Raw genomic sequence first — 12,068 nt, 5'->3', positions numbered from 1 at the left:
ATGATGAAGATAATGAAGAAGATGATGGTGGTGATGATGATGAAGATAATGAAGAAGTTGATGGTGGTGATGATGATGAAGATAATGAAGTAAGATGATGGTGGTGATGATGATGAAGATAATGAAGAAGATGATGGTGGTGATGATGATGAAGATAATGAAGAAGATGATGGTGGTGATGATGATGAAGATAATGAAGAAGATGATGGTGGTGATGATGATGAAGATAATGAAGAAGATGATGGTGGTGATGATGATGAAGATGATGACGGTGGTGATAATGACGGTGGAGATAATGATGATGAAAAAGAGAAGGATAATAATAATGATGATGGTAGTGGTGATGATGACCATGATGGTGATGGATGTAATGATGATAATGATGGCGACGACGTAATGATGACAATGTTCCTACTGACTAAGATGATGATGATGGAGATGGTGATGTAGAGTTTGATGTTTGTGCTGTTGAAAATAATAATAAAGGATGGGAAAGTGACAAGGAAATATTTCAACGGATGTGTATTCAAAATTTTGCATTTGAAGATTTAAATGCAAAATTTTTAAATTTATAGTTACCAAATTTTATTCTCTGAAATATATTTTTCTCTCTTTTAACTGAACACACTCGCATACAAAAACATGCATAAAATCGGAATGCAAACTAGACCATGCCGGCATACAAGGTTACAAAAACACGTAGATGTACACACAGACAGACATACACACAGACATATTTACACAGACAGACACATACACAAAATTCACAGACATACACACGCACACACAAACACACATACAGAGACATACACACAGAAAAAACTTGTCCACACACACACACACACACACACACACACACACACACACACACACACACACATACACATACAGAAACACACACTCACATAGAGAAACCAAAATTTACATCCCTATACACTTTTATTTATTCGCCAGCAAACACAGCGCCATATATATTCTCTTCTCAAGTATGAGTGGCAGCATAATCACATATCAAAGTTATTTTTCCCCTCTTTTAATAGCAATTCTATTATTATTATTATTATTTATAGCCAATTTAAAATAAACCTTATGATTTTCTTATGATAAACCTTATTTCCTTGTGACATCTTTATAATTATTAATTTTTTTACATTTTACATTTAAAATAAAATCAATTTCAATAATAAAATAACGTAAAATAATATAGTTTGTAAGCATTTTTTTAATTTGAAAGAGTTTCCTGAATTAGAATGATGGCATATTTAAAACAAACATTAATATAAATTTTTATAATATTAAAGTACACAAATTTTATTAAAATGATAGAAAGGCTTACAGCTTTTCAAAACATTAATAAATTGATCTCAAATAATTTGAAAAATATTGCACAGGAATTAACAATAAATTTAACATGCAAATTTCTGTTCTTTGCGTTTTGTTTGTTTTTTGGAATTCACAAGCCATTTTTGCATATTTTAAAAATTTTATTTTTTTTATGATATCTTTGTATGTTCGACTTTTGTTAATTTTGTTTGAATTTGATAATTTTGGTTTTAAACAATGCCATTTTAATGTGACTAACACTCGTTCATAACGTCAATCATAACATTTCAGTGCCTTGAAGAGCTATTTTTTAAAATGATTTCATGAAGTTTCAATCACAAAAAAACTAGCAATAGGTAAGTAGTATATTAGCCGCATTTTATAGTAATGGTAACACTATAGAGCAGTAGAAATACTGAAAACAAAAAGTACACTTTAGCGGCAAAAGTAATTAGAGATGGATGGGACAGTAATTGCTTTCCTCCTTCCTTGCTCCTATTGAACTCTCCATGCTCCAGCAAACAGCATGGAACGATTTGTTGATTGACCTTCGACCTGAGGTTTTCCCATCCGTTATTGATATTTTGTAATTAAAGATCTGCTGTCATAGTCGTTTTTATTCTAAAAAAACTAACTTTTTTATTAATTTAATTTATTTAAAAGGATTTTATCTATCTTCGAAAATGCACTAATTTTTTAACAATTTGATAAAAAACAACATTACAAACATAACACAAAAGAATACAATACGCACATACTAAAATATGCAATAACATACATACATACATACATACATACATACATACATACATACATACATACATACATACTAATATATAGTGCAATAGAATACATGGTAATGTACAATACAACACAATACACATGACTAATACAATTCGATTTAATACCAAACAAAGAGCAACCCAACGCAATTTGTATTTATGATCGCAAGTTATCAGTATATGATCATGAAACTAATATTGAGATGATGTTACGTGATGTAGTTTAGATTTTAAAATGCGTTCATAATCGAGAAGCTGTCAGCACCGCCACACCACACCAAACAAACCACAGCGCACCACACACAGCCACAAGTGCATCAAGTGCTGATGTTACGATTCAATCACCAACAGCTTTTTCCTTATCTTTATTTCTCTCTCCCAGTTCATGCGGTAAGTGCTAAAAAAAGTGGTGTCAAAATAATGATCGGAGTCTGTTGAAGCGTTATTGGTCTGGCATCATTCCATTTTTTGCATATTTGTTTTATTTATTTACCAGAAAAAATTTTTTTAACAATAATTTTACTCAAATGTAATATAGAATCACATGAAAATTGCTGAAAAATATATCATTTTGCTAATAAATGTTTAAATGAAAGAATACAAGTTTTGAATTTGTTAGCCAGCTCGACAAAATCGCCTTTAAAATTTGTAACACCAATTTTATTTATAGACTGCCATCTCGGTTGACATCTGAGGAACAATGGAGTTAGAAAAATATTTTCTCAAGTAATGTTAGCTTATGACTATTTAATGAACCAAACGTCATGCATCCACATCGTCATTCTTTCGATCAATTTTCTACTTTTTTCTTCTTAAAATTTTTTATTTTTTGTCATTTTTGCAAACTTTTTGAAAATTTTTTTTTTGTATCAATTTAAGAACACTGAAAAAAAACTAAAAACAAAATATTTTTTTTCATTTTGTCGTCGATATAAACGAGTCATGCATATTTAAATAGATCATTATGTCATAAGTTAATTACTCCACATGACATGAGACAACTAACACGTCATGTTCTGCAGATTAACGGAGCAGGTGGGTAGGTAGGTAGGTAGGTAGGTAGGTATGTAGGTAGGTAGATGAGTGGGATGTTGTGTACAATTTCATGTTGTTTGTGGACGTCCAATATGGGGGTTGTTGCGTGATGAAGGTATGTTAAATCGAGGTGGGAAAAGTTTATGGAGATGTTTATGAAAGTCGAGACGCATAAACATCCAGCCAAATTATGTTGCAATCTAGAAGAAATTAATTTTTCTTTTGCTCATTTTCTCTTCGTGAAAATTTTCAATCAGAAAAACATAAGATTCACACGCATCTGCAACTGTTTAAACATTTGAAACTGGTTAATTTTTTATAAAATGTAACAAGTTGGAACAGTGTAATTAGACATATTTTAATTCATTCAGGCATGGATAATGTGCAGCGGTGAATTACAATTTGAAGTTTTTGTGTTATTTTATTTCTGTCACCTCAGATATTCATTTTTTTAGTCTTAAAACGATATTTGGCAGGAAAAAAAACAACTAATTATTTTGTTCGAATACTTTGAAAAGTGAATGAATTACTATTAAAAATAGACATATTGATATATTTTAACGTTCGATAACATCAAAAAAAAAATGAACAAACCTTTTATCTGCATTGCATTTACCGAATAAGTCACCGATAGCACGCTTTCTGCAATTTCAATGAAAAATTAGAATCCTTAGTTTTAAGAACATTGCTGTTCCTAAAGTGTATCAAAATAATTAAGCCATTACCAAGTGCATCTGTCAATTACTTTTGACTGGCACTCAAATTTTCATCTTGAGAATGCTTTTAACCTTGCAGCTATGTGAAATTATTTAGTGGTACATTTACAAGCATGCAAAACATTGGCTATGTGGGAGTTTAGTCTTCATTGCAACTAAATGAACCGGAAAATATTAGCATGAACCAAGAAACAAGCCAAGCGTAGCTGGTTGAGTTTTTTAAATTTGAATAAATTTGTATTTATGGAAAAATCTATTGTTTTTTTTGTTCCCATGATTCAATGATATTTCTTATTGAAAGACGGAAAAATAAGCTTCTTCTGGGAGTTATACACAAGTTTTTTTTATCATTTTTTAAAAATCAGGATCTGGCAAGTTAAGAAAATAACAAACGATGATGAAACAAATCATCATCAATGACAATACATTCCTGATTTGTAATAAAAAAAATATACAAACATTATCAAAAAACAAAAGAAAAAAAATGTATTTAAAAACATTAACGCAAAAAATTACATCTTTCAATACGAAGAAGTATTTAGCCAAAAACAAGTAAATAAATAATATCTGGATGAAATAAACACACACACGCCACACACACATACCACACACATATACCACACACACATACCACACACACATACCACACACACATACCACACACACTCACGCAAGCACATACACACGCACACACATAAACACAAACTGACACACAAACAACACATACACACGTCAAGTATTTGCTAACTGTATACCTCGAAATAATAATTATAGAAATAATAGGAGCTAGCTCATTGTGAGTTTAACTATGATGATGACGATGATGGTGGTGGTGCTGCTGCTGCTGATGATGACAATGATATGATGATGATGATGTTGATAATAATAACAAAAAAACACGTCGATGATGAGAATTATAACAAAGGATTAATGATGATGATAATAGGGATAATAAAAGTAACGATGACTATGATGATATGATAATGGTTACAAAAGAGAATCTCCTAGAATTTGACTACTTCTTTCATGAAATTGCATGGAAATAGTGCCTACTCCTTTCATGCAGTGTTACGCGTTTTTAAAAATATTTCCGTCCACAATTAGTTCCGATATATAGAATTGTTCTTGATCTTTCTGCCCTGCCATCTTGCAATAATTTCTTTTAGAATTACTCAGTCTTTTTTTTTATCAAATAGTAATATTTGTTTGTTTTTTTGTTATTTTATTTCTGTTAAAAAAATTCTATAAAAATATTGAATTTATTATTCAACTGTCTATGCTTTGAATATATCATTTTATTTAATACTGAATTATGGAAACTTTCATTTTTCGGAATATGTTTCATATCGTTAATTCAAATTCAGATATAACCCTGATGATGAATTATTTGACCCAGATGATGACGCAACTGAATAATTTTCCATTAAACTGTCATTCGATTTGTTTCAATTAACAGTCTCCGTCATCATCCTATTCTTGGGGTGTATGCAGTTGATACACCGGAAAGAACATTATTCACTCATTCCCATCATCATTCACTCATTCCCATCAGCTCCCTACTTCTTCACTCCGTCATTCTTCTAATTGCTTGTACCTACATATATCAAGAGAAGGCAAGAGAGAGTAAATTATAATGGAATAAAGGAAACGAAGAAAAAATTCAACGAATAAAAGAACAAATAAATAAAAGACTAAAAATAGAAAGATGGAAATTGGAGGAGAAGGAAAACCTTTAGTGAGCGTATGTACGTGTGCGTATATATGATATTTACATTGACGGCAAATCACCCAGCGGCATCATAATGCAATGTGAATGAATAAACGAATAAATCATTGCTACTGCATTATATCTTCCGATTTTTTATTTCATTGTTATTGTTTTTATTATTCGTTGTTATTATTGTTATTATTATTGTTGTTGTTACTATTAATTCAGCTGTGTTTTGTGTGAAATCTATTTTTATTTTGATTCTGATGTATTTTTAGTTTGTTTTTGTTTAGTTTTTGTGGTTTTTTTATTTTGCTTTTGTATCTTTTGTATCTTTTTGTGGTATTTTTGTTGTGTTTAAGTTTTCGTTTCCGGTGTACATTCTGATTGATTCGGGTTGCATTTTGTTTTGTTTTTCTGATGTATTTTTTTATGTTCCTGTTGTTATTTTTATATCTAGGGCGTCTTCAATTTTTATTTTCAGAATAATAATTTCTTTCATCGTTTCCTCCTCCTTTTTATAGAGTTCTTTATTGTTTTGTTATTGTTATTGGCGTTTAAATGTGCCATTGAATGATTCGTTAGGAGGGAATTATTTGTTTACCAAGATGAGATTTGAATGCCTTGAAAAGATTTAAACAGCTAACTGCTATCATTATTTGCCAGTAAACATTTTCAAATTAACTTTTAAGTATCAATTATCATCTTGATCTAGAATACGTATGCAAATAAAAACAAGAAATTATTAAACCGAAACACTTGTTAGAGAAGTTGAAATATTATTTTCATTTCCATATATTAAATATATTCCACTAAATTAGTTTTATCTTGAAATGAAATATTATTTATTGAATTGTAGCTCCAATACTGCGCAAACATTTGGTATTCAATATTATTACGTCAAACATTCAAACAAATACATTTATAATGGGGCACAACACTTCACAACAGTAATGAATGAATGTTTGTGTTTTATATGTTTTCAGGTTAAGAACAAATTTGTGAAACTTCATCCTATTTTAATCCTTAACATACAACTTTATCTAATTTTAATCCCAGCAACACAACTTCATCCAATTTTAATCCCAAACACACAACTCCATCCAATTTTTATCCCAAACCCACACATACAAGTTACTTCTCAGAGGAAAAACACTCCAGCATTTAATGAAGTACAAGAAAGCGTTTTTCAATAAAGGTATATTGACGCATTATATTTTGGTTTGGTCGTTTATTTTTTGTTATAAATGATTTATGAATCTTTATAAAATATTTAATTATGTATATCTATCTCGAGAAGACCAGAAGCGTTGTCAGGGATGGATCTCTGGGACTGAAGTTCCTCCCACTGTAGACTTTTTTGTTCGGGTTATAGTTAAATTGAACAAAATCTCTTCTCTAACTTATGAATTTTGTTTACAAATTGTTACAAACTCTTAAATAACTAAAAACAGCAATGTTCTGCCAAATTGGAAAAAACTTATATAATTCAACTATATACCTTTATTGAAAAACGCTTTCTAGTACTTCACTAAGGGCTGAAGTGTTCTAGTTTTAATTTTTGCAATTAAAAAAATCAAGAATTTAAAAAAAAACTATTTTCGATATGGAAACCATGGAAAAACTTTAGAACAAGCAATATAGATCGCAACTTTTTTTTGAATAATTACATTCTCCACAAAAAACATAGATAGATGTAGCATGTATGATCATTTTTAGCTCAAAAAATTTATATGGAAACAAAAAATTGCAAGTAACACATGCACGCACACTCATACATTTATTTATTTGTATATATATATATATATATATATATATATATTATTTATATTTATTTATAGATTTGTTTATTTATAAACATAGATTTTGTCTGTGCAAACATTTGGGGTTTTTATGAGCAAGCAAGGATATGTGGTTCATGTGAATGTGTACAGTTGTTCATGTGAATGTGTACACTGGAATGCACGCAGTGGCCTCTTCTGCGATGCGTCAAAGCAAATGCGCAGGAACTGAACGACTGCTAAAATGGGATCGATTCCATAAAAGTCATGCGCGATTACGCCCGCAACCAGCACATACACGCACGTACACAAGCATACACGCATGCATACGTGCACATACACGCACAGGTACACCCAAAAATTACGAACATATTTATGAGAACTATACCAGTATCTTTATGCACACATACACGAACATGTTAATCACACGTACACACGCACACTATAACTTTATATATATATATACCTTATATGTTTACATTCATTTATCTATTTCTATATATCTATATTAAAATATATATATATATATAATTATTTATGTTATTATTTTAATTATGATTTTATTTTGTTACTATCAATACCTAACATTTTTTACGAGCAAACATCTTGATTTCACTGGTTTATATAATCTTTATGTTTCTTTGATATCAAAAATGATGAACATACAAATATGAAAAGAAAATACTCTCCCACCTGTTCCCTCTCTATCAAAATTAATGATCGAAATGTACCTCAGCGGCTACATTAGCAGTAGCAGCAACGACAGCAGCTTCCAAAACAACTCCAGCAACGACAACAAAAGCTACAACAACAACATACATTCATAAATACATACATACATACATACATACATACATACATACATACATACATACATACATACATACATACATACATACATACATACATACATACATACATACATACATACATACATACATACATACATACATACATACATACATACATACATACATACATACATACATACATATATACATACATACATACATACATACATACATACATACATAAATACATACATTGTGTTCCCCAGGGATCTGTGTTGGGACCTCTGTTGTTTCTTATGTACACTGCTGATGTTTTTGATATCATTCAAAAATATGAGTTCAGCTCCCACGCCTTTGCTGATGATATTCAGTTATTGGTTTCTTGTCCTGTTGATTCGATTGATGCTTCTCTGAATGAACTGACTGATTGTCTCATCGAAATTGGATCTTGGATGAGTATGAATCAGTTAAAGTTAAATCAATCTAAAACACAAATATTACCGGTTGGTTCTTGGCAGCAGCTATCGAAAGTCAAAATTTCATCGATCAGCAGCTATTGAAGGTCAAAATTTCATCGATCAGTGTCGGCAATGACATCATTGAATTTTCCACATCTGTCCGTAGTCTTGGAGTTATTATTGACTCAAACCTAAAGATGGATTTGCGTATTAATAATTTAGTGAGGGTCTGCTCCAACCAACTCCGTTTATTACGCAATGTCAAAAAATCACTAAACACGTCTGTTCTTCAAAGCTTGGTTTCCTCTTTCGTCTTTTCCAGACTGGACTACTGCAATGGCCTTTTTTATCGTGTCACCAAAAGGTCTTTTTCAAAGCTTCAGTCTATACAGAATCGTGCGGCCAAGCTGGTTTTGGGTGGTTCGTGGTTCGATCATGTTACGCCTATTTTGAATAGGTTGCACTGGTTGAGGGTTAAAAAACGTGTTTCCTTCAAGTTGGCAGTTTTGATGTTTAAATGTGTCAATAATACAGCACCTCCCTATCTCATCGATAGATTGGAATCATACAAATCTCATTTTTCAAAATATTCCTTCCGATCAACCGAGCGCAATTTATTTTTTATCCCAACCACAAAGTTGGTGACGGGTTCCCGCAACTTTGCGGTTCTTGGCCCGATTGTTTGGAATGGTTTACCTCCATACTTACGTGACCCTAACCTTTCATATTTACAATTTCGAAGTCAACTTAAAACTTATTTATTTTGAGATTCAACAATAAAAAAGAGCTGTATATAAATTTCCGTAATAATAATAATACATACATTCATACATATATATATACATACATACATACATACATACATACATACATACATACATACACACACACACATACATACATACATACAAACAGAAGCTACAAACTGTAGAACACAAACTACATAATTTACAAAAATACCTAGACATCAACATTCATTAACGACTAGTTTTTTTATCAAGGATTCTTAGAATTGTATAAAAATTAATATAAATAAAAAAAGATAGGATTTTTAAAATTTTTTTTTCTCAAAAAATCATCTGCTATCAACGAGTAAATTTTTCAATATAACATATGACCATTAAGTATTGGCGACAAATTTGAAACACTTCATCATTTGAAAATATTTTTTTGAAATTTTAATGATTTTTAAGTAATTTAATTTATAAAATTAACGTATTTACGCTCTAATAACTTAGTATTTTATTTAATGTATCACATAAATCACATAATTAATAATTACTTTATTTTTATAGTACACAAAATGCTTTTTAATCATTATTGTCTTAATTAATGTTTTAATTATATAATAATTATTATAGTGCAATGTTTGATTCAGTAGTGGCATTATTCTAAGAATGACTCTGTCAGTTAAATATTACTGTTTCTCACAGATGTAGATGAACGATGTTCGAGGTGTTTTTGACAATGTTGTTCTACTTCATCACTTGTTCTGATAGATGCTTTAATTATTAATGCAATGTCGTAATTTAACAAGGCAATAACATTGGCAAAACTACTAACAATAAAAATATCAGTAAAAAATAAGAATAATAATAATAATAAGTGTAGCTATCAAACGTTAGTGATAATATGATATTTCAAATACTGGAAACCGTGAGTAGCAGGCAAAGAAGGATCAGATGTAAGTCATTAAAAGCATTTACCGCGATGAAACCTTGAGTGTATCCTCATCAGCATCAGTCTTATTTTCATCCTCATCTTCATCCTCATCTTCATCTTCAACGTCATCAATGTCATCTTCACCTTTTATATCATCATCATCTGCGTCATAATCATCATCGTCGTCATCGTCATCATCGTAATTGGTATCACATTCATCTTACATTGTTTTTACACCGAGTTGAACACACTAACCTATCCAAGCAAGGCAACGAAATGTGCAATGTAGTTATTAAATAAATTATAAAATTCTTCATCATATAAATTTAAATAGTTATTTTTTTTATAGAATTTAAAATATAATATAAATAAAATAAAAACAATTATTTTAACCCTTTAGACCAAGTTCCATCCCACCATTACCAACCATTAACCCAAAATTCGGCACAAAATACGACGACACTACGTAAATCCACAACAGAACTTTCAGCTACAAATTATATTGTCGGCAAGAAAATTCACTGTAAGAACACTAATAAACTTAACAAGGTTGATGACATTAAGTAAGAACTTGATGACATCAATAAATAATCTCGACATCAATACAACATATTAAAATCATAAATGGGATACTAACAACAACAGCCAAATTGTTCTGATTGTCAGTTTGAAAGAAATTGTATTGTATAATTTATCGAAGAACTAACACTAGGGATATCTGATTAAGACATTTTCTGACGTCATCATAGTTTGTTTTAACAGCAAAAACGTCATAATTTCTAACATTTGTGGCTTGGAAAACACGTCAAGCATCGTCGACACTATAGCCAACAAATATTTTCCGATGGAGAGACTGTTGGTTCAATAGTTCTTTCATATTTTATTGATGACGTAATAGTGATTATCGTCACTGTTGACGTCATCATCTTTCTCATCCTCTTGAAATTAGTTATCGGCATCATTGACGCTGTCAAGTTTGACGTCATCGTCGTCGTCGTCACCATCTTTTTCACAGTTCGAATGTTGAAGATGGAAAGCAAAGGAATTCTTAGAAAGACGCCAAATAAGTAGGTTCATTTGTGGAAATGAAGTCCTCAATTTTTAAACAATATTCATTTGCCAAACATCAAACCGTCAACCATCAAATTATCAATTACTCTATTATAATTCACCCATTAATAATTCACCAAATTATCAATGATCAATCACTCGATTGTCAAACACTCAATCATCGATCAACCCACAAACGCAACAACATTATTTCAACCAAACAGCCCAACCAACTAACCAACTAGCTAATCAACCAACCAATCATAACAAAAACCAAAAAATTCAATCAATCAACCAATTACGTTAATTCTAAACAACCCAATAAACTCAACTATTCAACTACTTATAATCCATCTCTACTATCTAATAACTCGACTATTCATTCAACTACTTACAACCATCTATTATCCGCAGTGTATCAGGTCGTGGACAGCAACGCCACCACACGAGCGACTGGGCGGGAGGAGGCGGAAATGGAGGAGGAGGCGGAAGTGGAGGAGGAGCGAGAAGTGGAGTAGGAAGAGAGAGAGGAAGTTCAAATATGGACCAGACAGATAAGGAGCTCTACGAGGAGGAGATGCAATGCGAGGAACATGAGAACACGTACGTGATGGATGGATGGATGGAAGGATGGATGGATGGAAGGGCGTGGGGTAGGTGAATGAAGGACGGATGGATGAATGTATGGATGAATGAATGGATGGATGAATGGATAGGTGAATGAATGAATGGCCGAATGTCTATGCTCGTTGTTTTTGATAG

General features: G+C 31.2%; 1 protein-coding gene across 1 annotated transcript in view; it reads left to right on the top strand.

Moving 5' to 3' along the window:
• Positions 1-10,226: 10,226 nt before the first annotated feature.
• HELRODRAFT_177174 (hypothetical protein) overlaps positions 10,227-12,068 on the top strand; it is a gene marked incomplete at both ends in the record, with an annotated part of 2,998 nt that continues 1,156 nt past the window's right edge. The window contains 4 exons of the mRNA XM_009025381.1: positions 10,227-10,278; positions 10,657-10,779; positions 11,206-11,323; positions 11,721-11,913. Of these exons, the coding sequence (XP_009023629.1) occupies positions 10,227-10,278; positions 10,657-10,779; positions 11,206-11,323; positions 11,721-11,913 (486 nt within the window). The remainder of the gene's footprint in view (positions 10,279-10,656; positions 10,780-11,205; positions 11,324-11,720; positions 11,914-12,068) is intronic.

This window comes from Helobdella robusta, assembly GCF_000326865.2.
Source record: "Helobdella robusta unplaced genomic scaffold HELROscaffold_41, whole genome shotgun sequence".
Taxonomy (NCBI): domain Eukaryota; kingdom Metazoa; phylum Annelida; class Clitellata; order Rhynchobdellida; family Glossiphoniidae; genus Helobdella; species Helobdella robusta.
Note: the sequence above shows the minus strand (reverse complement) of the source record. Positions and strands in the feature narration are given on the sequence as shown.